Below are 24,198 nucleotides of genomic sequence, written 5' to 3'. Positions count from 1 at the left end.
ACAGTGGTTAAGACTATGGGCTCTAGAATCAGACTAGGCTTAAATCCAGGCTCTCCCCCTCCCTACTTGTGTGGTCTTAGCAAGTAATTTAATTTCCTTAAACCTCAGTTTCCTCAACTGCAAAATGATAGAATTCTTAGGAGTTTTGTAAGGGGTAAGGGAGGAATGAGCAGCTCTCACTAAGCATAAGGCCTGAGTGTTCGACAAGGGATAGCCAGCCAGGGACTGCAGCTCACACTTGTAATGCTGGCCCTTTGGGGGGCTGAAGGGGGAAGATTACTTGAGGTCACGAGTGCAAGACTAGCCCGGGCAACACAGCAAGACCCCCATCTCTACAAAAAAATTTAGAAAAAAAAAAATAGCCGAGTGTGGTGGCATGTGCCTATAGCCCCAGCTACTCAGGAGGCTGAAGTGGGAGGATCACTTGAGCCCATGAGGTCGAGGTTACATTGAGCCATGATCACACCACTGCACTCCAGCCTGGGTGACAGATCAAGACTCTGCCTATAAAAAAGATAACAATAAAAACTAAGGGACAGCTTCCACAAGGAAGACTATGATGCTGATAAAGGGGGGGGGGGGGGCGGGGGACGCAAACTTGACATCTCCCAAGCACAGCCTGCTGCTTTAAGTCTTTGTCTAGTTGCTCGCTCTAAGATATTCTACCTGCAAATTGCTCTCCTTCAACCGAATCCCTGCTCACTTTTGAAGAGCCTGCTGGCACCTTCTGAATGAAGTCTTCCTTCTTCCCCTCTCCCCCTCTGCTGTGCTTGGAGCTCCTTTGGCCTTTAGTAGCTTAGAACTGTCCTTGGGGGAAGGAACTTGGTTTTAAAAGGTACTTGTGCCCATGAGCCCCAACCTAGGGCCATTGCACTAGGTACTCAGTGAGTGTTCCATGAGCCAGTCCCAATGCTCCTAGGCAGACAGGAGCAGCTAAAGGCCTTAAAAAGCCACCATGTTGACAGAGGTACGGGGTTGAAGCCTAGTTAAAGAAAAGGCCACGGAGGGGAGGGTCCCGGCTGGGGTGAGGGTGGAGGCAGCAAGGTCAAAGGTCAGGAAGAGGCTCTCACAGATGGCAAGGCTGAGGATGGGGAGGAGGATGACTTACAATGAGGGGGAATCCTGGTTTCTTGGGAAGTAGCAGGACTAGGGAAGAGGATGGACAGGAAAAGAAAGGAAAAGACATAAGTGGAGGAGATTGGCAGAGAAAGGAGAGGAAAGGAGAGAGGTGGAAGGAACAAAAGGTTGACAGGCACACATGGCCTAGACAAGGTAGAAGATAGCAGGTCTCCCCACAGACAGCACCTGGAAAGGACTTGCTGACTCAGCCCAAGCAGGTAAACTTTCTATTTTTCTTTTATTTCTTCTTTCCTCTCTCCCTCCCTTGCTTCCTTCCTCCCTCCCTCCCTCCCCCCACCTTTCTCTCTTCCTTTCTTTCAGTCACGTTTTTAAGAGAGACAGGGTATTCTAATTCTGTCACCCAGGCTGGAGTGTAGTGGCACAATCATAGCTCACTGCAGCCTCCAAGTCCTGGGCTCAAGCCATCCCCCGGCCTCAGCCTCTGGAGTAGCTAGGACTACAGGCACATGCCACTATACCCAGCTAATTATTTATTTATTTATTTTTATACAGAAGAGGCCTCACTTTTTGTCATTTAGGCTGGTCTGAAACTCCTGGCCTCAAGCAATCCTCCCACCTCGGCCTTCCAAACTGCTGGGATGAGAGGCATAAGCCACCACACTTGGCCTATTTTCTTTCTAGATGGAAGTTTTGTGATGTTCTCATGGAGGCACGATGAACAGAATCATAACTTATGATCCATGATTCATGGAATGGGTTTCATGTACTTTTGACTGTTCACTCAGCTGTTTACCCTCCCTGGGAGGCCAGGGCACCAGGTAGAGGACTTGTGGAAGAAAAAGGATCCCCTCAGCCCCTCCTTGCTGATGTGGGGCTCCAGGCACCCTCACCAAGACCTGCCTCGCCAGTAGCACCCTACCCTCATTGTGTTTTTTCAGAGACCTGTGGCTGCCAGCCAAGCCAGCCAGCCACCCACCTTCTCCAAACCCTCCAGACTCCTCAATGCCCTTCTTTGGTGAGCAGACCTTCTTCCAGACCTGGAACAACCCACTCTCACTCAACCAGGAGCCCATGCAGATGAACCTGCATTGTCACAAGCCATTTCCTGCTCCCCTCTTCACCTGCTCACTCCTGTTGATCCTGCAGGTCTCAGCTTGAACATCCATCTCTGGGAGCTTTCCTTGATCCCTTGTGTCTAAAGAGTTGTCCCTCTTCTTTTATAAAAATTGTGGTAAAATACATATAACATAAGTGTGCTATCTGAACCACTTAGAAGTATATAATGTAGTGGCATTAAGTCCATTCACACTGTTGTGCTAACATCACCCACCATCCATCCACAGATCTCTCTCCATCTTGCAAAACTGAAAGTCAGTGCCCATTAAATGATTAACTCCCCATCTCTCCCTCCCCAGCCCCTGGCAACCACCATTCGATTTTCTGTCTCTATGAATTTGCCTGTGCTAAATACCTCACACATCAGTGAAAGCATATGGTAGGTATTTATTTGCCCTTTTGTAACTGGCTCCTTTCTTTTTTATTTTTATTTTTGGAGACAGACTCTCGCTCTGTCACCCAGGCTGGAATGCAGTGGCATGATCTCGGCTCACTGCAACCTCCACCTCCCAGGTTCAAGCGATTCTTGTGACCCAGCCTCCCGAGTAGCTGGGACTACAGGAGTGCACCAACATGCCCGGCTGATTTTTGTATTTTTAGTAGAGACAGGGTTACACCATGTTGGCCAGGCTGGTCTTGAACTCCTGGCCTGAAGCAATCCACCGCCTAGGCCTCCCAAAGTGCTGGGATTATAGGTGTGAGCCAGCGCACCTGGCCTGTAGCTGGTTTCTTTCACTTAGCATGATGTCCTCAAGGTTCAGCCATGCTGAGCAGGTGTCAGAATTTCCTTGCTTTTTAAAGCTGAAAGATATTCTATCATATGGATATACCACATTTTGTTTATCCACTCATCTGCACATGGACACATGGGTTGCTTCCGCCATTTGGCTGTTGTGAATAATGCTGCTCTGAGCCTGTGTGTAGCTGCCTCTCTTATGTACACTCAGCACTGAAACTTGCCCATGTCCCCAGTGCAGCTGAGAGCTCAGGCGCACAGAGGCACTCAATAAATGCCTGCTGAAGGAGTAATCCTCCCCATTCTCTAGGTATAGCATCCATCCATTAAATTGTACTTTAACTGGGGCCTTCAGGAAACACAGGGCCTTGAGCCAGAAACCTCCTGTAGGATGTGGGGGCCCAGGATGGCCAGGAAGGTTCTAGGACTCCTCAGAGCCCTCTATACAGAGAGCGAGCCCTCTATACAGAGAGCGAGCCCTCTATACAGAGAGCCAGCCCTGCAAGGGAGTGGGCCCATGGGACCCCACCATGCTCTCTAGCTCATCAGTGCCCTCATATCTCAATTTCTACCTCTCCAAAAACGCTGATGGGTCTGACTATATCAAAAGGAAGCATTTCTGTCCAATGAAAGCTGCCATATGCCAAATAGATGGATTAAAGACTAAAAGAAGCTATTTGTAACTTCTAAAATTAACAAAGGGCAACACCTAGACTATAAAAAAAACTTCTACAAATCAACCAGAAGATTTCTAAGGCAAGAGATCCAATTTTTAAATGGGCAAAGAATATAAATAGGTAATTCAGAAAAAAAGAAGTTCAAACAGCTAACAAGCTTACTAGACTTAACAGACTTGCTAGTAATCAGAGAAGTGTAAATTAATACAATGAAATGGCACTTTACACTCCTAAAAATGGCAAAATTGGACAGGTGGCTAATATTAGGTACTCATGAGGACATGGGAAGATGGAAACTCTTGGGCACTCTTAGTGGAAATGTGGCCTGGCACACCATTTCCATGGTGCTCTGGAAAACATCATGGCAGAACATGAAAAATTAACACACTAACCCAGGGACCAAATCCTCCATCATATAGTCCAGAACTATTCTCACACAGGGTCCCAAGTGGGAATGTTCAAGGATGTTCTTCAGAACTTTTAGTGGGGAAGTAAGGGGGAGTTGCTGATAAGCTAGAGGGCTATCCTCAGGGGAACAGATACATAAAACGTTATGGATGTATAACTCATAATGCAACGAAGCAGTTAGAAACCACTGACTAGGTACACTCAATGAGCATGGTGAGATATGCAAAATATGGAGTTGAGTAAATAAAGAAACCAGATGAAATTTATACTTCAATATCATTTATAGAAATAAAAAATACATATACATACAAACAACCCTACATATTTTATAAGGATTCAGGCTTTTTTTTTTTTTTTTTTTTTTGAGATGGAATCTTGTTCTATCACCCAGGCTGGAGTGCAGTGATGCGATCTCGGCTCACTGCAACCTCCACCTCCTGGGTTCAAGCGATTCTCCTGCCTCAGCCTCCTAAGAAACTGGGATTACAGGTGCACACCACCACACCTGGCTAATTTTTGTATTTTTAGTAGAGATGGGGTTTCACCATTTTGATCAGGCTGGTCTCAAACTCCTGACCTCGTGATCTGCCTGCCTCAGCCTCCCAAAGTGCTGGGATTACAGGCGTGAGCCACCGCACCCTGCCTGGATCCACGCATATTTGAAGACATATATCAAACACATCAGAATGAGTACTTATTGGGATTGGGATAGCTTAGCTTCAGGATTGGGGATGAAGGGAGGCAAACTTTGTAAATAAGAGAGAAGTTTTGCACAGAGAGGTGATCATAAAGTGCTAATGGACTGAGGGTAGGATTAATTCAAACGTTATGCACCTGAGACTTGGTGGGGTGCAGAAAACAGAAAACATCAACTGTGCCTTCCACGTAACTCAGGAAAACTGTCCCTGTAACATTGTCTTCTTTCCATGTTCCTTAGAACAAAATATCGTAGGACATGTGAGTCCCAGAGGTTCTCGAATGCAGGGAATTTTCCTCTTGCTATAGTTAGAGGCCTCATTCAGATCTTGTACACTGGATGAATGTGTTTGTGAGAGTGAAGCCCAAGCAGTCAACTCTCTGAGACTGAACTCACAGTGCTGCTGCCCAGGGGTAGGTGCTGGTTGGGGAAAAGGCTGCGACCAGGATGTCTGATGGGCTCTGGATGGAGATGGCTTGTTTCTTCCCTTTTGAGTTTTCAGGAGCAGTCCCACAGGCCACTGGAGGGTAAGAATGGATCAAGGCCAAGAAGCTCAGCAAGCCCACCCTCCTTCTCACCCCTGAGACCTGAAAAATAGCCTGGCAAGCTGTCTGCAGAGGTCGTGAGCTCCCCATTCCTGGAAAGCCAAGCAGCACGAGCCCTGGGCAGGATCTCCCACTGGATGGGCTTAAACTAGAAACTTTTTTGGTCTTATTCTAACAGCTCTGGCTTCTTTTTGGAAGCTTCTTTTTAAAAGAGCTTCCAAGTCCATCATTGCATAGACATGCTGTGTATTATTATCCCCATTTTATAGGTGTGAAAGTAGAGGCCTAGGAAGATGAAACGATTGGCTTCTGGTCACATAGGTGGTTGGGGCATAGCCAAGCCTGGAAGGCTGAATTCCTGACTCCTAGGCCAAACAGGGTCTTTCTCCTGGCTGAGGATCTGCTATGGGTCAGCCCTTCTAGGAATGCACATGTGATAAGGCCAGGAGGATAGAGCCACATAGGTCCCTGGCAGAAGGGGATGCCAACGTTGAGATGTCTGTTTTCATGCTAGGAACATTTTAGCATTAACTGAAAATCAACCATTAAACTGTCATCTCCTTCTTACTGCCAAGTCCACACACCATCACCAAGTCCCACCCAATCAATGAACTCTCTCCATTCCTGAAATGGCAATGGAGGAAGCAATGAATGTTGGTAGGTAGAGAGATTGAGGCTGGGGTAGGGAAAGGGTTGGGGTCAGGCAGCAACCTGAAGACAAATCTCCCGAGGCCTGAGTCGACGCTACCACACTTGCTCATCTCAGAAAGGGCCATCAATCATTCTGCACAAAATGTCTGCACATTCTCTCATAATATACTTGTATCTCAAATTTCAAAGTCTCTGCTTTTTCCCTTTACAGTTACATCCGTCACACTCGCTTACTTTCAATCAATAAATAGATGTAGCTACTTAATAATAGAACTTATTCTGTTTTCTATTTGAAAACCTTGAAGATGGACACATAATTTTTTGAGGTTTCTGGATTATAATTGCACTTAATTGGTATAAATTAGACATTGGCAGGTAGGAAGGCTATTTGTGTTGCAATATAAGCCCTTATTTTCTGTTCTAGATGGCACAGGAGATTCTCAAGTAAATTTCTCAGAGTAATTTGGTGCTCTCAGTAATTTAACTATACATACATTATTTTTAGAATCATAAAAGTTCCTTATAATAATGATTTTTCAAGGGTGGGACTGACATCCCTTGAAAGACAAATTCAGTTTAAAATTTTCCAACAATACAGACACAAACAGGTGGAAAGTAAAAGAGTCTCTAGGAGAGAGACTCACCCAGCAGAGGGGGCCACGGAGGTAAACCTCTACTCCATCCTTGGCTTTCCTTTCTGTGAGTGGAGCCACTGTGCTAGCTCTAGGGTAGGCACAATGTCTTTCTCTGATGGTGGACTTGATAGGAGCTGCCCTGGTGCTCCTGGTTTGTGCCAGGCAGATTTTTCGGATGGGTTCCTGGTGGTGGCCACATGGGACTCCCAGCATCTCCCTGAAGAATGATCCCTCATGGCAGGAAATGGGAGCCTCCAGCATTTTAGGATTCATGCTATATGGGACCAAAGGCTAATGGAGACTTTATGTCTGCTGGAAATTTCACAATTCAGGTGAGAAAGAAACTGACCAACGTTCAAGAAGTCCTGTTCAGGAAGATGAAGATGCTACAACAATGTGAGGCGGGTCAAGCTATTTCCAGTGCCCTCCCTCACTTCCCATTTCCTCATGTCCACTCAATTGGTGCCCATTCAATTGGTTATATAATAACCCCATCTTATCTCCCAGTCTCTTGTTCCAACTCAACCAACCCAAACCATCCCAATAAATCTGACTCACCTCTATCTCATGCCATTCTACCACAATACATCTCACCTCCACTCCATCATATCCCAGTTGTTCCATTCTACTCCATCCCAACTCCACCCACCCCATCTTATCCCATCCCACCCCAGTGTCTTCTAACACATTCCCTCCCCACCTCACTCCCATCCCAGTCAATGCCCTGAATACTGCACACCCCACCCTCTCGATCTCATCCCTGACATCACATCTCACTCAATCCTACCCCATTCCATTCCATCACCTATCTCACTCTATCTATCCTGTGCCAATACATCCCAACCCACCTTTGATCCTACCCAACTTACACCTTCCTACTTGAGCTCAGTCTACCTCAAATTAGGCTGTTTCTCCAATCCTACCCCATCATGTTCCACTCCATCTCCTCGCCTCTCATCTGCTGTTTGGCTAAAGTTCACATTTGTGGATGTATAGTGGGTCATGACTATCTTTCATGTGACATTAAGCTACCTGAGAAGGCCAAAGGGGTCTCACCTTCTCCCAAAGCTCTAAGAACTAAGTGTGTGTTTGGGTGGGAGAGAAGGAAAGAAGATAATCTCATTTTTAGAAGAGGAGTATGAAAAGACAGTCCAGGAGATTGAGCTCTCTAGAGTCCAGGGGAAAAATAAATATGAGTTTCCTTTGTTTCTCTTAACTCACAAGAGTAAGGAAAGAGCTCTGAGAGCCACGCCATCATTTTCAAGTTGAGAAACGCCCACGTTGCATAGCCCACTCTTTGCTTTCTGTGGGTCCAAGGGAAAACCAAGCCCTTCTCAAAGCGAATGAACCCTGAGACAGAGTCTTTGTAAGGATAAAGACTCTGAAATAATCCTCCATTTGCAGGTTCACCCCGATGTTCCCCTGTTGTTGGGGAAGCTCTCATGACACTGCAGCAGACGGAGAGGAGGGCTGCGAGGCCATATGCCACCCAAGGAGAGAAATCCAGGGAGGGCAATGCAGTGCATTCTTGAGGTAGAGGGTTCTCCCTCCCTACCCTCCTGGATGAAGAGCACTGAGCTGGGTTGATGGATTGGGTGAGGGGACCAGGTTCTAAGGTGTGTGCTTTTAGCCAGAGGAGCAAAGAGAAAAGACTCCCCCTACGGCATATAGTGGCGCCAGAGAGTGGCAGAGTGTGTGAATTGTTTCTCTTATATTTCAAGAGGCTGGTGCAGAAAGCAAGTAGACTGTAGTTGTAGTAATAGTAATAGTATCTAACATGTATTGAATGCTAACAATGGGCCCAGCACCGTAACAAGGGCTTTCCAAAAAGATGGGCCCTAGGGTCAGGTAGACTTGAGGTTTAATCCTGCCTTCTTTACCTACCTGCTCTACAGCCTTGGCCCAGCTGCTTACTTTCTGAGCCTCAATATCTCCAAATACAATATTACAGTGATAATTAAATGGTAATGTCTATAAAGCATTTAACCAGCACTCGATAAAGGAGAGCTATTATTATTGGGCCTGGGGCTGCCTCCTACGTGAAGATACCCCTTAACCTGTTTCCAGTCTTCCCAGCCCCCAGCTACCCTGGGAATGCCCAAGAGGGTGGTCTAAGGGAAAGGGAGCCCTGGGCTCCAAACAACCTGCCTCTGATTGTCCCATCAGCTCTGGCTGTCTCATCAGCGCACTTATTGAGTGTCCACTATGTGCGCTACACTGCCCTGCCTCAGTTCACAGTCCTTTAGGGAAATGAGACAGATACCACCTCACTAAGCAAGAAATTCCAATATGTCCTGATGAGTCTGACAACAAAGGAAATGTGAGGAGTTGTAAGAACCCACAGTAGAGTTCCATCTAGATGGGTGTCTGGGGCTAGAAACCAAGAATGACTTTACAGCCTCCCCCCCAGGAGCTTGTGGTGGAAAGGAATGGACAATAGCTGCTTGAGGATTAAAAGTGTGGGATTCAGGCCTCAAAAGCAGCACAGCATAACTGATGAGGACAGCCCAGTGGGAAGAGCAAGGCCAAAGAAGGCAGCCTGGGCAGACGCTTCCAGGGACGTGGTACCAGCTGGGTCCCCAAGAGGTTGAATAGCAATAGGGTCATGAGTAAAAGATTTGGCGTCAGCCAGGCCTGCATCCAAACTGTGGCTCGGCTATTTACTTAGTGCATGGATAAGTTGCGTGTCCTCTCTGAACCTGTTTCTTCATCTATGAAATGGGAATAATAATACTGCAGGCTTCACTGGGTTGCTGAGAGGATTGAGTTAATACATGCAAGTGCTTAAGACAGTGCCGGTGAGTACTCAGTGAATATGAGCTGTTATTATAACTCCCCTGGATGCCCAGAACAGCTCTCTGAGCATGGTAGGTGGGGGAAGACATGGTGAGGGCACACAGACTTCCTGGCTGATTCCTTTGGCCCCAGCTTCTATTTAATAGGCATATTCGATGAGGTATGGCACTGGACTTGTTGCATCTCTGGTTTCTAATCCTTCCAAAAACTCAGGAATTACTTGTCCTTTTTACAGCAGGGAGCCTGAGCCCTAGAGAGGCCTGAAGATCAGCTGGGTCTCCAGCAGGGCTCTGCGGAGCAATCAGGTTCCCTTAATCCTGCTGGTGTGATGATGAGGGTGAAACAGGCAGGTCAGGCACATGAATGAGGGTGAAGGAGGTGCTGCTAAGCTGTCTGCTGGGCTCTGCTGGAGAAACCCAAACCAGGCAGTGTCCAAGACCCTGCAATTTGGTCCTCCAGTCCCTGGTGCATGATTCTAATCTCACCTTCAACAAAGCCACACACTCACCAGCCCTAGATATGGTGGGCGCTCTCTGCTGCAGTCAGCTCATTTTTTAAAAACCATAAACCCTCAGCTTGATTGCAAATGGAAATTCAAATTCATATACACACTGGTGACTGAGTAGTGAAATGCCTTTCCTTGGCTCAGGGTTGGAGGAGAGTGGTATGCCAAGGGCTTATTGTTGCATTGGTTCTAGAACCTAGGGAACTGTAACCAAACAGTGATACCTAGTTGTGGGGAAAGGAACAGGGGACCAGATGTCTTTGTCATCTTATTACCTCTGCAAACCAGCTGGCTTCCTTGACCCCTGATTTAGTCTTATCGGTCCCTGGAAAACTCTCCAAGAAAAAGAAAACTGTAAAAATCATCTGATCAAACAGCCATATATCAAGCACCAATTCTATGCCAGAACCTGAGCTGGATATGGGGATACCAAAAGAAATAAAGCACCGTCCCTGCCTTCAGTAAGCTCACATTTTAATAAATAAGGCAGACAAATAAATGCCTTTTAATACAATTCAGTTTGTACTATAGTAGAACATTGAGTACAGTCAGTGCTCTAGTCTACAAGAGGCTGACTAAAAGCAAGCACTCAGACAACATACAAAGCAGGGGAAATTTTTTTAATTTGGCATTTGATTTTTTTAAAACCATGATGTGATTGGCATGGGAAAAATCAGAACTTTGTCAGAATTCCATCTACTTAAACTATCTACTTATAGTTTAATATTGCTTTTTAAAAATTAGTTAGTAAGGGAGTGGAAGGCATGATAGCTTTTTCAATGCTCAGAGCTCCTCAAGGAAAGTAGTTAGGTTTGAGAATAATTGAGGATATGAAACTGACAGAATTTGATGACCACATGATAAGGAAGGAGTTGAGGATAATCCAAAGGTTTCTGGGCTCCATAACTGGGAGGCTACAGGAACCACCAGCTCACATAGGAAATACTGGAGGCTTAAGAAAGAAGCTAATAAGATTGCTTTGGAAGGGAAATGTCTAAGTGAAGATGTCCAAGAATCAGCTGGATATATGGGTTACCTAGACCCAGAGTTCCCATGGACCAGGAAGCCAACAGATGAATTTCAGGAGAGACGTCTTGGCAGAAGAGATCTGTCTGGAAGCTTCAGAGTGTCGTAGTGGAAGGGCTGGGCAAGGATGAGTTCACCCATGGAGTGGTGAAAAGGAATGGGAAAAAGTACAAAGAATCAAATGCTGCAGGACACCATACTTCAGGGAGGGGAATAAGTGTTAGTATTAGAGACTGAGAAGGAACACGCAAGAGATAGGAGAAAATCAGTAAAACATAGTGTCCCAGAAGCCCAAGGAAGAGAAATTCATCCAAAGTGGCCACAGCCACAGAGAGATAAAAGAAAATAAAGACAAAGTACAATGTATTTGGCAATTGAGGTGGTCATTGGTGCTCTCTTCTAGAATGTTCCAGTGGCATCCTGGAGACAGAGGCTGAAGCAAGGAGTGACTGGTAGTAGAGAAAACTGACATGAAGACCCCTTTGAAGAGAAGTAACTGTAAAAGACAAAGAAAGATGGGACAGTGGCTTAGATAGGTCAATAGGGCCAAGAAGGCTTCTTGGCTTGTTTTGTGTTAAAGATGAGCCTGTTTACAGGTCAAAGGGAAATGTGTTTTAAGAAGGGAGGGTGGCCAGGTGCGGTGGATCACGCCTGTAATCCCAGCACTTTGGGAGGCCAAGGTGGGCAGATCATGAGGTCAGGAGTTCGAGACCAGCCTGACCAACATGGAGAAACCCCCCCCCTTCTCTACTAAAAATACAAAATTAGCTGGGCGTGGTAGCATGCACCTGTAATCACAGCTACTGAGGAGGCTGAGGCAGGAGAATCACTTGAACCCGGGAGGCAGAGGTTGCAGCAAGCCGAGATTGCGCCATTGCACTGCAGCCTGGACAACAAAAGAGTGAAACTCCCTCTCAAAAAAAAAAAAAAGGAGGATGATTGATAGGGAGAGCTGGTAATTGGTGGGAAGTCTCCAGGGAGGCTGGGGTGGGGAGGGGGAGGGGGAGTGCAAGGCAGGACAAGGACTAAAGGGGTTGAAGGGAGAAGGTATGGGTGGGTGAGGAGACTCCCTTTTTTCAAATCATTTTATTCATTTATCCAGTGATCACTGAGCCGAGGAAGGGAGACGGTTCAGTCCTGAGCATCTTTTAAATTCAACAGTGTGAACTGAACACAAAATGAATGTGTTTCCCCTTCTAATGTACCAAATCCTGCCAATCTTCTGTCACCAAGTCCATTTCCAAATCTCTGCTGCCTGCAAGGCCAAACAGCCCATCTAAATGCGGGAAAGGCTTAAAAAGAAATGTACTGGGCTAGGCGCGGTGGCTCACATCTGTAATCCCAGCACTTTGGGAGGCAGAGGCAGGCGGATCACCTGAGGTCAGGAGCTCGAGACCAGCCTGGCCAACATGGTGAAACTCCGTCTCTCCTAAAAATACAAAAATTAACCGGGCGTGGTGACGGTCGCCTGTAATCCCAGCTACTTGGAAGACTGAGGCAGGAGAATCGCTTGAACCCAGGAGGTGGAGGTTGCAGTGAGCTGAGACCGCGCCATTGCACTCCAGCCTGGGCGACAAGAGCAAAACTCCGTCTTAAAAAAAAAAATTAAAAAAGAAAGAGAAGAAAAGAAAAGAAATGTACTGGAAGCTTGCAAGCCAGAGCAGGGCCTGCAGGAGAGGAACTACCCCAAGCCATGAACACAAGGCCCCCTCCCCCCAGCTTCTCTACTGAGCAAGGAGCTGCGAGCAAATGGATCTCTATAGGGCAGGATTCCAGCACCGCTGAGCGGTGCAAGCGCGGGTGAGTTGGCCTTTTTCTCTCCCCTAGGGGCAGGATATGCCCAAGGGGCAGGGACAAATCTAGCCAGAAAAGCAATTCAGTCCGATGCCGAAACATTCTCCAATTAGCTAAGCCAGAGACCGGCCTCGCCTCGACAAACGTCCGGGAGGCCTGGCGGGAGGTAGCAGCAATTCCCCCACCGCCCATGTGGCAAGTCTGGGTGACGAGCAGCGTCGGTATGGACAGCCTCCCAGTGGGTGTGGGTGTGCGAGCCCAGAGCTCCCAAGCGCGCGCACCGCGGGCGCCCCTCTCTGGGTGTCGGTGGCTATGACTCTTAGCAGAACCTAAGAAAGTCCCGTCAGCTAGGAATGAGAGAGCCAGAGCTGGCTCGGGGCGCCCTCCCTGACCAAGAACCCCAACATGCTGCGGTTAAGCGGTGGGCTGCACGGTCTGCGAGGACAGACTCACAAGATGCTGAAGGCCAGAGTGGGCCAGAGAGCTCGCCACTCACTGACCTGCCAGAGGAGAGGCGCACTTTCCCAAGAAGGGGAACTGGGGTGATCCAGGCCAAGCCTTCAGAGGTTCAATCGGTGGTTTCAAAACAAAACAAAACAAAACAAAAACAAAAACAAAAAAGAAAACACGGCTCCAGGTCGAAGGTGCCCTAGGTCTAGGCCTGGGCAGCAGGTGTTTCGGTTTCTCCCCCAGTGGGTGTCAGCCTCGCGGGCTAAATGAAAATGCGGTTCCAGGCATCCCGGTTTGGACCCGTCTCCACCCAGGCACACGGAACTTTCTAGGTTGTAGCTAGAACTGAGCTTCGGAGGGGTGCTGTGGTTAAAGTGGGAGGGCACCAGTCGCGGCCAGTAGCCTCCACAGGGGACCGGGTTCCCTCGAAGGTTCGCGTACCTCCCCCGCGCGCTGCAAGCTGCAGTCAGACACCCGCGAAGTTCCGGGACTCTCCGCACCCGCTAGGTCTGCCCCTTCCCGGACTCGGTCGTCGGAAGCTGGTCCCGCCGCCCGCGCCGCCGCTGCCGCTGCCGCAGCCGAGGCGCTCAGCTGCAGCAGGGCGCGGGAAAGGGCACTTTGGCGCGGAGTGAGCACCGAGGGGAATGTGGCAGCGCGAAGCCTGGCGGCGGCACTCCCTCCCCCGCCCCGGGCTACAACCCCCACCCCCTCCTTCCCGTCCCTCAACACTCTCCAGCCCCCACCTGCGCCCTCCTGCAAGGAATGCGCGGGACCCCCACCGTGGGCACGCGTCCACCTGAACCCCCTCCTAGCTCCGAGCGCCGAGGGAGGCGTAGCATTTGGGGAGGGGGATGGCGGCCGCAGTCTCCAGGCGGCTCTAGAGGGGGCACTGGTTTCAATTGGAGAAAATGGGCGGGGGCAGGGAAGGGCAGCCCTTGCAGACGCGGAAATGGGGAGGGGGCGCACGGTTCCTCTCCAGCCCCCAGGACCAGCGTGCCTGGCAGAATCAGGAGCCGGGGGAGTAGGGCTCCGGGAAAGTTTATCGGGTAAAAGCCTAGCACCTTGGGGGCTGGGAGGCTGGAGAAACTGAAGCCACAGACCAGGTGCTCCGCAACCCCGGGCGGGGATGTCTGTCTCCCAGGCCCCCACACCGGCCGCATCCGGCCAAGTTGCGGCTGGGGTTGGGGCAGCAATGAGGGTGAGGGTGGAGGTGAGGACGTGGCTGAGGGTGGGGTGGGAGACGGAGGCAGGGATGAGAATGAGAGTAGGCAATTGGGAGGGTGGGAGATTCAGGCAGGGATAGAGGCGGGGGGAGGGACCGGGACCGGGTCGAGGATGGGTGGGCTCGGGGCTCGGGTGGGGCGCGCGGCGGCTGCTGGCTTCTCGGCGCGGCTGGACTCACCCGCGGCGGCCGAGACGCTGAGCAGCCCCCAGCCCAGCAGCAGCAGCAGCAGCAGAGGCGGCGGCGTTGGCGGCGGCGGGCGGCCCCAGCGGCTCCCGGCGCCCGGCGCGAGCGCCGAAATCCCGGTTTCGCCGCGAGCCCTCCCCGCGGGGCAGCCGCAGCGCCCCAGCTCCCGTCCCCGCGAGCGCGGCATGGCGCGGCCGGCAGCGCCGAGGGAGAGGCTCCGCTCGCCGCCGAGGAGAAAGGAGGTCAGGAGAGCTCTGGAGCTTTTTTCTGCTCAGAAAAAATCCCGGTACGCGGGAGCCCTGAGCTTCTGCGGCTGGAATGAACCAAGTGTCCGCCCGGCCGGGGAGAGGCGCGCTGCGCTCTCGGAAATGACTCGCTCCAATCCCGCTTCGCGGGGTTCGCGCCGGGGGGCGGGAGGGGGTGAATTATCCCCGGATTAATCACTCTGGAGCCGCTTCTCCGCCGCTCCAAATGCTGGGGGTGGAGGCGCAGCTAAGGAAAAAATATTGGGGGGCGGGGGTTCCTCTTCAGCGCCACCTCCACCTCTAGATAAACCACAAATTACATCTAAAGGGTTGTTTATCCGTGTTTGTTTTGCAATTGACCAGTTTCTTTTAAGTTCAGTCCTCCCGTTTTCATTTATAACATCACCCATTAATACATCCCCCTCTCCACACACACACAGTGACAGAGACACACGCACTCACACACACAGGCACATACACGCACGCCTCTTCCACGTTTGGAAATTGGAATCCTGTCTGGGAAAAGGTAACCAAAGAAGGACGCGGTTCCCCAAGTCTTGGCTCTTACCAGCTGATCTTGGGTGGTGGCTTTGAACTTGCCATCTGGGGCCGGGGACGATGCTTATGAGCCTCATTCACAATAGCCTCCTACCCCATCCCAGGAGAGGGGCGTGTGTGCGTACACAGAGGCAGGGTTAAGAATTGGAGGGCGGTGGAGGGGGGTTGTGTGGGGAGGGGGAGGGGAGAGAACCCGTTCATTTGACCCAGTGCGGTCCCACTCCTACCCTAAGACAAAAATCTCAGGGTGGCAGAGGCGGTCCCTGTGTGCACGGGAGTTGGGGGTGGGGAGTGAGGTTGGTGGAAGGACGGTGCAAGAGTTACTAGTACAATTTATCCCCAAATTTAAATAATCGGATCCTACTTCTTCCTCTCCCCCTCCTCCTCCCAGCCAAGGCCCCAAACCAAGAGAGTTCTTCCCAAGGGCGTGAGCTGCTCCCCACCTCTCCCCAGTAGCGGCTGCCTCTAGGCCCCAAGGGCTTAGTGTCGGTCCCCACCCCATCCCCCACCCGACTCGGTCGCCGTCTCTGTCTCGTCTACTCCAGGCTTCTCCGTCAGTCACGATGGCTCCTTCGCTGTCTACGCCAAACTCTCGGCGAGAGGGAAGAGACGCTTCATGGGGGGAGGCTGGAGGAAACTGGGAGGGGCAAGGTCCAGAGAGGAGGCTCCCGCTGGCGCGTGCAGTGGAAAAGCACCTGCGATGGGCACCCCCGCCCCCTTTGCCGAAGCACCCCAGAGAAGCTGTGCTCCGGGCTTAGGGCAGCCCGGTTTGGCCAAAACGGAGCGTTGGCATCTGTGTGGCTAAGGGGGCAGTGGCCGGCGGGCGGTGGGGCCTGAGAATTTCCGGGGAAGGGTGTGGAGAGGGACTATAGGGATGGCGAGCCAGGCTGGGGGTGGTTGGCGACCCAGGTTGGCCGGCTGTCAGCGTGGCCAGGAATTTCCATCCAAGGAAGGGTGTGAAGAGGGGCTGTGGAGTTGATGATATGAATTGGGGGGCGGGGGCAGGGCTGGAGGAGTGGAGGCTTGTCCCTACTCCCCATGAAAAACTTCCTCCCCAGAGCCACGCTTTCGCAGCCTCTTAGATGCCACTCTTCCTCCCTCCCCCCTACCCCAAGTTGTTCCGGTTTCCCTGCATGAGCTCATCCCACAGCTGGGGAGCCAGCCCGGTGGCCCTGGGCGGGCGAACCTCCTCAGAATCGCGGGACCGGTCCCCACCCCCAACACGCTTGCATGCCCGCCCCTCCCGACGCCGCCTTGCTGGGTGCCAAGAACCAACCGAAGCAGCCAGAACTCCTCAGTGAAAGGCCTGCTTTATGTCCCTGGGGCAGCGGGGAGGGGGCTTCTCCCTTCCCATTGTCCAGACTCAGCCCCCGAAAGAGAGGGCTCAGCCTTCCCACCAGCCGTGGAGAGGAGGAAGGGACTGACTACGCCGGGAGTGAGTGGTGGTGGTGGCCTTGGGGGCTGTTAGCTGGGCTTGCTTGGGGGTGGGCTCCTGGCTTCTAAGGTCTGACTTTACCCCTCTCTTGGAGGCGGGGTTCTCCTCCAGAGAAAGGAACTGGCAGAGATGCCCAGGCCTCCTGTGCAGCCCACAGCTGGGCAGAAGAGAGTCTGGGCTGCTCTGTAATTCTAGGGCTGCAGGCCAATGGGCTTTCTCTTACCCTCTTCTCAGCTCCAGAACTTTGCTCTGTGGCTGCAACGGGCAGATGAGATTTACCCCCAGAACTTTCCCGGGCAAAAGGAGCGTTTGTCATCCTTCTCCCTGGGGACTGTGGAGGGCGGGGCACCTATTTTATCCCTGCTGAAGGCCCAGTTACTCACATCCTCCGCCATTCCTGCTCTCTGATCTATTTGGGGCCACATGCATTTACTGAGCGCCTCCTGTACTCCGGGGCCCTGAGCGAGGCTGTGCTGTGGGCCCTGCAGAGATGCACAGTGTGTGGTCCTGCTTTGGGAGGATGCAGGCCAGACGTGGAAACCCACATGTAACTGATACCGTCAGACAGCAATAATCACCATGAGTGAAGAACCGGCATGCTACCGAGAGGCATGTCAAGACAGTGAGCTTTCTTGGACTTGGGGGATCAGAAGGCTAATTTAAGAAGGAAAGTAGGATTTGGTCTGGAACCTGAGACATGGATAAAGACCTTAAAAGGTGAAGATTCATTTACTCAACAAATATTTATTGAGCATCATTATGTGCCTGGGTGCTGTGCTAGACAATGAATATACACCTAATGAACAGTCCCTGACTTGATGAAGGCAGAAAATATGTATAAAAATACACATAAAGTTACTAATTAAGGATGCTACAAAAGGAAAGTTTATGGTGCCAGGAGAAACAATATGGGGACATGCTTTAAGGAGATGGTCTGAGAAGGCCTCTCTGAGATGGCAACGGTGGAAGATGGGATCTAAAATTAAGCAAGATGCTCAGGAGGCTAAAGCCAGAGGATCATTTGAGCCCAGCTGTTCAAGGCTGCAGTGAGCCATGATCACACCACTGCACTCCAGCCTGGGTGACAGAGCCAGACTCTGTCTATGAATTAATTAATTAATTAATATAATAATAGAATTAAGCAAGGCAGCCATGCAAAGTTGGGGAAAGAGCTTTTGGTATAGTGAGCACAGGCAAGGCTGTAAAAAGGAAAGGGGGCCAGGAGGAGGAGGATGGGGCTGGATGGAGGTAAGCAATGGGAGATGGGGAGTGGGGCAGATCACATAGGGTCTATTAAGGGATGGCGAGGAGTTTGCATTTCATTCTTAGCCAGTGAGAAATAGAAGGTGTATTAATTTGCTAGAGCTGCTGCCACAACAAAGTACCATAGACCCTGTGGTTTAAACAACAGAAATGTATTGCCTCACAATTCTGGTGTCTGGAAGTCCAAGATCAAGATGTCGACACAGTTGGTTCCCTCTGAGGCTTCTCTCTCTGGCTTGTAGATGGCTGCCTTCTTCTCCCTGTGTCCTCACATGTGTTCCCACAGTACATATCTGTGTCCAAACTTCTTCTAATAAGGACACCAGTCATATTGGATTAAGGCCCAACCCAATGATCTCATTTTAACTTAATTGACTTTTTAAAGACTCTACCTCCAAATAAGGTCACATCCTGAAGTACTAGGGGTTCGGACTTCAACCTATGAATTTGGGTGGGGAGCACACAATTCATTCTATAACAGGAGGAGATGACTTTTCAGATGGAGGGAGGAGAGAGATGCTTGACAGTCAGAAAATATATGTAAAGAGATATCTGTTTACATTTATTTTCTGTGTATAGCATGGCTCCTTTAGTGAAAAGTAGACAGCTCTGAATACGAAAGGTAGGTTTTCATTTCTAGGAAAGAGACGCCAAGTGATGTGGCCTGACATATACTCTAACTTCTCTGTGAGGAAAGGGTAAGAAAGGAAAGGGTACCACTTAGAAGACTACTGCAATAGTCTGAGCCAGGAAACATGGGGGCAAAGGAAGAGATGGGGACCCTGGAAACATCTGCAGGGCAATGGAGAGGCAGGAGTCAAAGACACAAGAGCCTACCCCCATCTAGCCTAGGAGAGTGTGGGTCTCAGCCCAGCCCCCAGTGCTGGCTCCCTGCCTGCCCCTCCCATTCTCCCTGTGAGCAACAGGCAGCCGTGGGTTGAGGTGTCTTTACAATATCACATTGCAAAAAAGCCCAATGCAGTCTAGTGACTAGCCAAGATAAGCCTAATATCCAGATAAAATCAAAGTTTGATTTAGAAAGAATACAAGGCCTGATGCTCTGGAAAATTCTGCCTCATTCAAGGAGGAGCTGTAGACTTGATGCCCCGAAATTTTCATTCTGACCCAGGAAAAGATCAAAAAGCCTTCTGAAGCCGAGAGAGAGAGAGAGAGAGAGAGAGAGAGAGAGAGAGAGAGGAGAGAGCAAATGGGAGATTCTAGCAATGCGAGGGCAGAAATGGAGGCCAAGGGGCAGGCAGGGCTGCAGAGAAGGGCTACCCGACAAAGATGGGCTCAGAGGAAAAGCTTAGGATCCCAAATGGGGCACGATTTTAAAATCATGAGCATGATCAGGCCAAAGCAAGTATCTCCCAAGGGTGAGGCTATCACCATAGAGGTGGCAGTGATCTGCTGCCCAAGGAGTGGTGACAGAGGAGCTTCATGAGGAAAAAGCCCAGACCACACAAAGGTGAAGCTGTGGGCTTCTGAAAGCAGGAGGGAGAAGTGAGAAGGGGCCCACAGCCTAGGCCATTCCTCTAGTGCTACCACATGCTGCGGTCACCAAATTCTGACATTCTTGGACAAAATTCTTCATTTGTGTATAAGGAAAAAGAGTTCATGCCAGTGACAAAACAGGGTGTTAAGCCATTGAAATATTGGAGTTTGTTACAGCAGCTAGCAATACTTTTATGCAGGCTTCCTCGTTTTTTGCGTAGTATCTTGTGTAGTCATTCACTTACTCTTCACTTACTCTTTCATTCATTTGTTCATGCCACACTGAGCTGCATGTCAGAATCTGTGCTAGGTACTGAGGAAACAAATATAAAGAAGAATAAGATTTTCTCATGGCCCCTGTCCTCAGGGGGTTGAGAGTTTATTGAGAAGAGAGTTAAACAGCAAAGCATGATTGATTACTCCAGAAGAGATATAGCATGTGATGGAAACAAGAAGGGCTCCTAGCTCAGCCTATGGGAAAGGGCAGGTGAGAACCAGCACTTTCTAGGAAGAAAGCACAGAGTGGACCAGCTCGGGGAGGGAGGACACAGTGTGTATATCTGCAGCACTCACAGGGTACCAAGGAAGGGCGTGGGGTGGAAATAGACCTCTCTTCTGACTCAAGTCTCTCCATAATTTCTGGCTTTCTTATTTGTCCCTGCTGTGGATGGGCAACTCTAGGATGGAAACCTCTTTTCTCCCAAGTCCCAGGGTCTGTATTGTATCTGGCATTCTCTCTCCTCAGATGTCTCATAGGAGCCCCACCCCACCCCTTCCACCACAGCCTGCTCAGACCTGGGCTCATCCATTTCTAGTTCTCCACCCCAGCCTGCCTCTGTGCTCAGCTCCCCAATTCAGGGAACAGTTTCCACATTCACCCAGATCCTGAGCCAGAAACCTATTTATCCTGGACTCCCATCTTACCCAGTCCCCACATCAAGCCATCACTGAGCCCTCCAGATTCTGCCTCCTAGACACCTCCCAGATTCTAACCAGAGTCCATAATGGCTGTGTTTCAGGTTACTTACAACAACTGAGTAACAAGTGCCCATCTCTGCTCTTGCCCTATTCAATGCATCTTCCTCTCTGCCACCAGCTATCTTTTTAAAACACTCACCTGATTTCACAGCTCCTCTGTCTTCCCCGGACTTTCCCCTATGGCCTACAGAGTAAAATCCAAGCTCCCTGCTAGACCCTCTCTACAAGAGACCCCATCATCTGTCCCTGCCAGCCCCTCTAGCCTCAGATCTCCCTATTCCCGAATCCCCAAACTCTAAGCCATTCTGACACCCTTGCACTCTTGCAATGAGCCATGCTTTCTTTCCCCTTTCCCCTGGATCCTTCTGTGTTTTGTTCTCTCTGCCTAGAAAGCTTCCCTTCTCTTTCTGTGACTAGCCTTCTCCTATTTGCCCTTCAAAATTCAGTCCAGGTGACAGTTCTTACAAGCAGTATTTGTCAGTGCCATTCAGAGTGCCTGGTACATGGTGGACATTCAGGGAATTTTTGCTGGATGAATGGATAAACAGATGGATGGATGGATGGTTAAGTAGGTGCTCAGTAATGTTTGTGGAATGGACCCAAAGGTATCTCTTCTAGACTTCATTATTTGAGTTCCTTAAAGAAATGCCTTCACTGAGTTATGATTTAATGTTATGCTGTCTTCAGAGAACCCTGACGCGAGAAACTGACGAACCTAACAGCATCTCTGTCTTTTATGAAAACAGAACTGCATATATTGCCCACTGTGTCACTCAGTGTCCTTTATACAAGGACTCATGATAAATTCATGCTTGGGGTTATTTCCTGGAAACATTTTGTCTCTGCAGATGAAGATGTGTATTTTCTGCTGTCAGAAAATAAAAACTCTGCCACCCGACGTGTTTCCATTTTTGCTTTAGCTGACAAATAAGGATACCCAGTTTTATTGCCTTATTACCTCCATGCGGCCTGACCAATTCAGGTGCTGGAAAGCAGCAACTGTTTCTGCTTTCCTTAGATGGAGTCAGTTCTTCCTTTATTCTTTGATGCTGTAGTTTGTATTTTTTAATCTGAAAGCTGCCTCAAATCATCTCAGCAGTAAGGTAGAAAAAGTCTTAAGTGAATGCATTTCAGCGACCAATGTCCCGGCATGGAAGCTATGGAAGGAAGGGCAGAATATAAAGCTTCTAGCTGAACCGTTTCCCATAAAGGCCCTCGCCAGGAATCCTTGGCGTACCTGTCACTACTGGGGTCTGGCAGAAAGACCAAAGCAGGAGGAAAGCCAGCTGAATTCTGACTTTGTTGCTACCTCACTGGACCACTACTGCCACCACCATATTCTTTTCTTCTGTCATCTATGACCTTCCTTTTCCCTAACTTTAAGTGGAGATCTCATAGGCTGCCATTTTTACATTGCTAGGCTGTCAATAATAATAGCTAGTGATAATCATAATTATACATTTCTTTTTATTGAGAGTTTACCATAAGCCAGGTACCGTGTTGAGAAGTTCATGTGCATTTCCATATTTAAACCTTCTCCCTACCCCAAACCTATTGTTTTTACAACTTTGCAGATGAAGAAATGTCAGAGAAGTTAAGCATGTACAAAGCCACCTTTATCAAGTAGTAGAGCAGGAATTCCAATTCAAGTGTGTCAGCTGCCACCACCCGAGCTCTTAACTGCCTCCTCTCATGTGGGCAAGGAACAAGGCAATAATAAGGGAAAAAACCCCAAGAAATGGCAGAGATCACCGATGGTGTTGCCAGGAGAGAGAAGCCACAGAGTCACAGCTTTGCTTGCAGAATATTCAAGGTTCCTTTTCAAAGTCCTAGAAATGGCTGGCTGCTCTGCAGCCCTGTCCTGTTGCTGAGACAACATGAGGGGGAGGCCCATTCCCATGAAACATGGCTGCAACCCCCTCTTCCTTTAGCTCTGATGGTTAATTCCCCAATATATTTGCCTGGGATACCCCATGCATGGATCCTGCCTCTGGGCAGTTTGACCCATTGAGCATTATTTGCATAGGAATGGGGTCCCTCTGGGTTTTAGGGACCTACAAAAACGTTTGAGTCCTAAACATTTTATGATTAGTCCCACGATACAAAGAAGAAAACTGCCACATGGAAATCAGTAAATATTTAATTAAATGCAGAGTATAACATTATGTCAACTTCATTAACTGTTGGATTTAGTAGTCATAAAAATTTCATTGCATTTGGTAACAATTTGTAGGTTGGAGTTTTCTCCCTGCACAAGATTTCTCGAGTAGGCACTAAGATTGGTGAGAAATCGCAGCCCATCACAAATTAAATAAATTACTCATGGCCAAAAACTTTCAAAAGCAAAATGGCAAAAATTCTTTCAATTTTCCTCTATAGCCAAAAAGTTATTTTTATGGTGAGAGGTGGGTGTGTTTAAAATATGTTGGATGAGGAGCCTAAAAGGACCTACAAGAGTAAGCAGCCTTAGGGGCTATATAATGATTGTAAAAGAGCCTAGGTCATTCCCACGTTTCTGAGTTTTCCAGCCTAGCCATGTTTGTGTCAGAGATGAAAGCCAGATGAGAAGAGGCTTTGACTGGATGAGAGGTAAGGAGAATTGCCTCCTCCTTAGGCCTTCCTGATTCCACAGAGAAAAGTTAAGAATCCCAGAATTCTCAATAATCATAGCCAACATTCATTGGATACATACATTAGCCAAGCTATTATAAGAACTTTACATGTATTATTTCATTATCATAAAACAAGTCTATGAGGTCAGTATTTTATTGTCTCTTTCATAGATGAGCAAATGGAGACATTGAGGTTAAAGCAACCTGCCCAGGGTAATGTAGGTAGTCAGGGGGAATTCAAGAAGTTTTCCAAGCTAAAAATAATTTACAGATTAAATGGTGTCCATGACCATTAAATGCTTCACTTCAATCTCTAAAAAAGACAGAGACCAAACTCGTCTTCTTCACTACTCTATCTTCAGCACCTCAAACAGTGCTGGGCATAGATACATGTGTTGGAGGAACATAACTCCATGTTGGATGGAAACTGGAATAAGTCAGTTTATATTACACTGCTCTGCACCAGGCACTTACAGAATGCTTTGCCCCGCCTCCTTCACTAGGTGATTCTGTCTAGGGTAGACATCTTTTTCATCATCTCTGATCCCTGTGTCTTTCACCCTTTTGACCCGTGATGGGTGCTCAAAAATGAACAAAGCCTGGAAAGGCGTAAGTGATTATGTGAATTCGTTTCTCCATCACAGAGCAACTTCCCCAGTACAACAGAATTCTCCCTCTCTACACAAAACACAAAAGCTGCTATTCAGAAACTCCAAAGGCATGCATTTCAGTGTAATCAACAAGCAAACGACTGTATAACACGTTTACCTGCCAGTTGTTGTTCGGGGGACTTTCCATGTGTTAAGCAATTGGTTAGTAATAGAACATCTATAATAATTCTACAAAGCAAGTATTCTTTATTATCATCCCATTTTACAGACTAGGAAATCAAGTGTTATGGGCTGAATTATATGCTGCAATCCTAAACCAAATACCTCAGAATGTGACTGTATTTGGAGATGAGTCCTTTAAAGAGGTAGCTAAGATAAAAAAAAAAAAAAAAAAAGCCATTAGGGTGTGTCCTAATCTAATATGACTGGTGTCCTTTAAAGGAGTGATTAGGACAGGGACACATATACGGGGAAGACC

At 48.8% G+C, this 24,198-nt stretch overlaps 1 protein-coding gene across 1 annotated transcript in view; it reads right to left on the bottom strand.

Moving 5' to 3' along the window:
• Positions 1-14,733, bottom strand: part of CSMD2 (CUB and Sushi multiple domains 2) — a 664,918-nt gene extending 650,185 nt beyond the window's left edge. Inside the window, exon 1 of the mRNA XM_054497047.2 lies at positions 14,519-14,733. Coding sequence (XP_054353022.1) covers positions 14,519-14,711 — 193 coding nt within the window. The 5' untranslated portion in view covers positions 14,712-14,733. The remainder of the gene's footprint in view (positions 1-14,518) is intronic.
• Positions 14,734-24,198: the final 9,465 nt, after the last annotated feature.

This window comes from Pongo pygmaeus, chromosome 1 (assembly GCF_028885625.2).
Source record: "Pongo pygmaeus isolate AG05252 chromosome 1, NHGRI_mPonPyg2-v2.0_pri, whole genome shotgun sequence".
NCBI classification, from domain to species: Eukaryota; Metazoa; Chordata; class Mammalia; order Primates; family Hominidae; genus Pongo; species Pongo pygmaeus.
The sequence above is the reverse complement of the archived record's forward strand: the minus strand, read 5'-3'. Positions and strand labels throughout refer to the sequence as shown.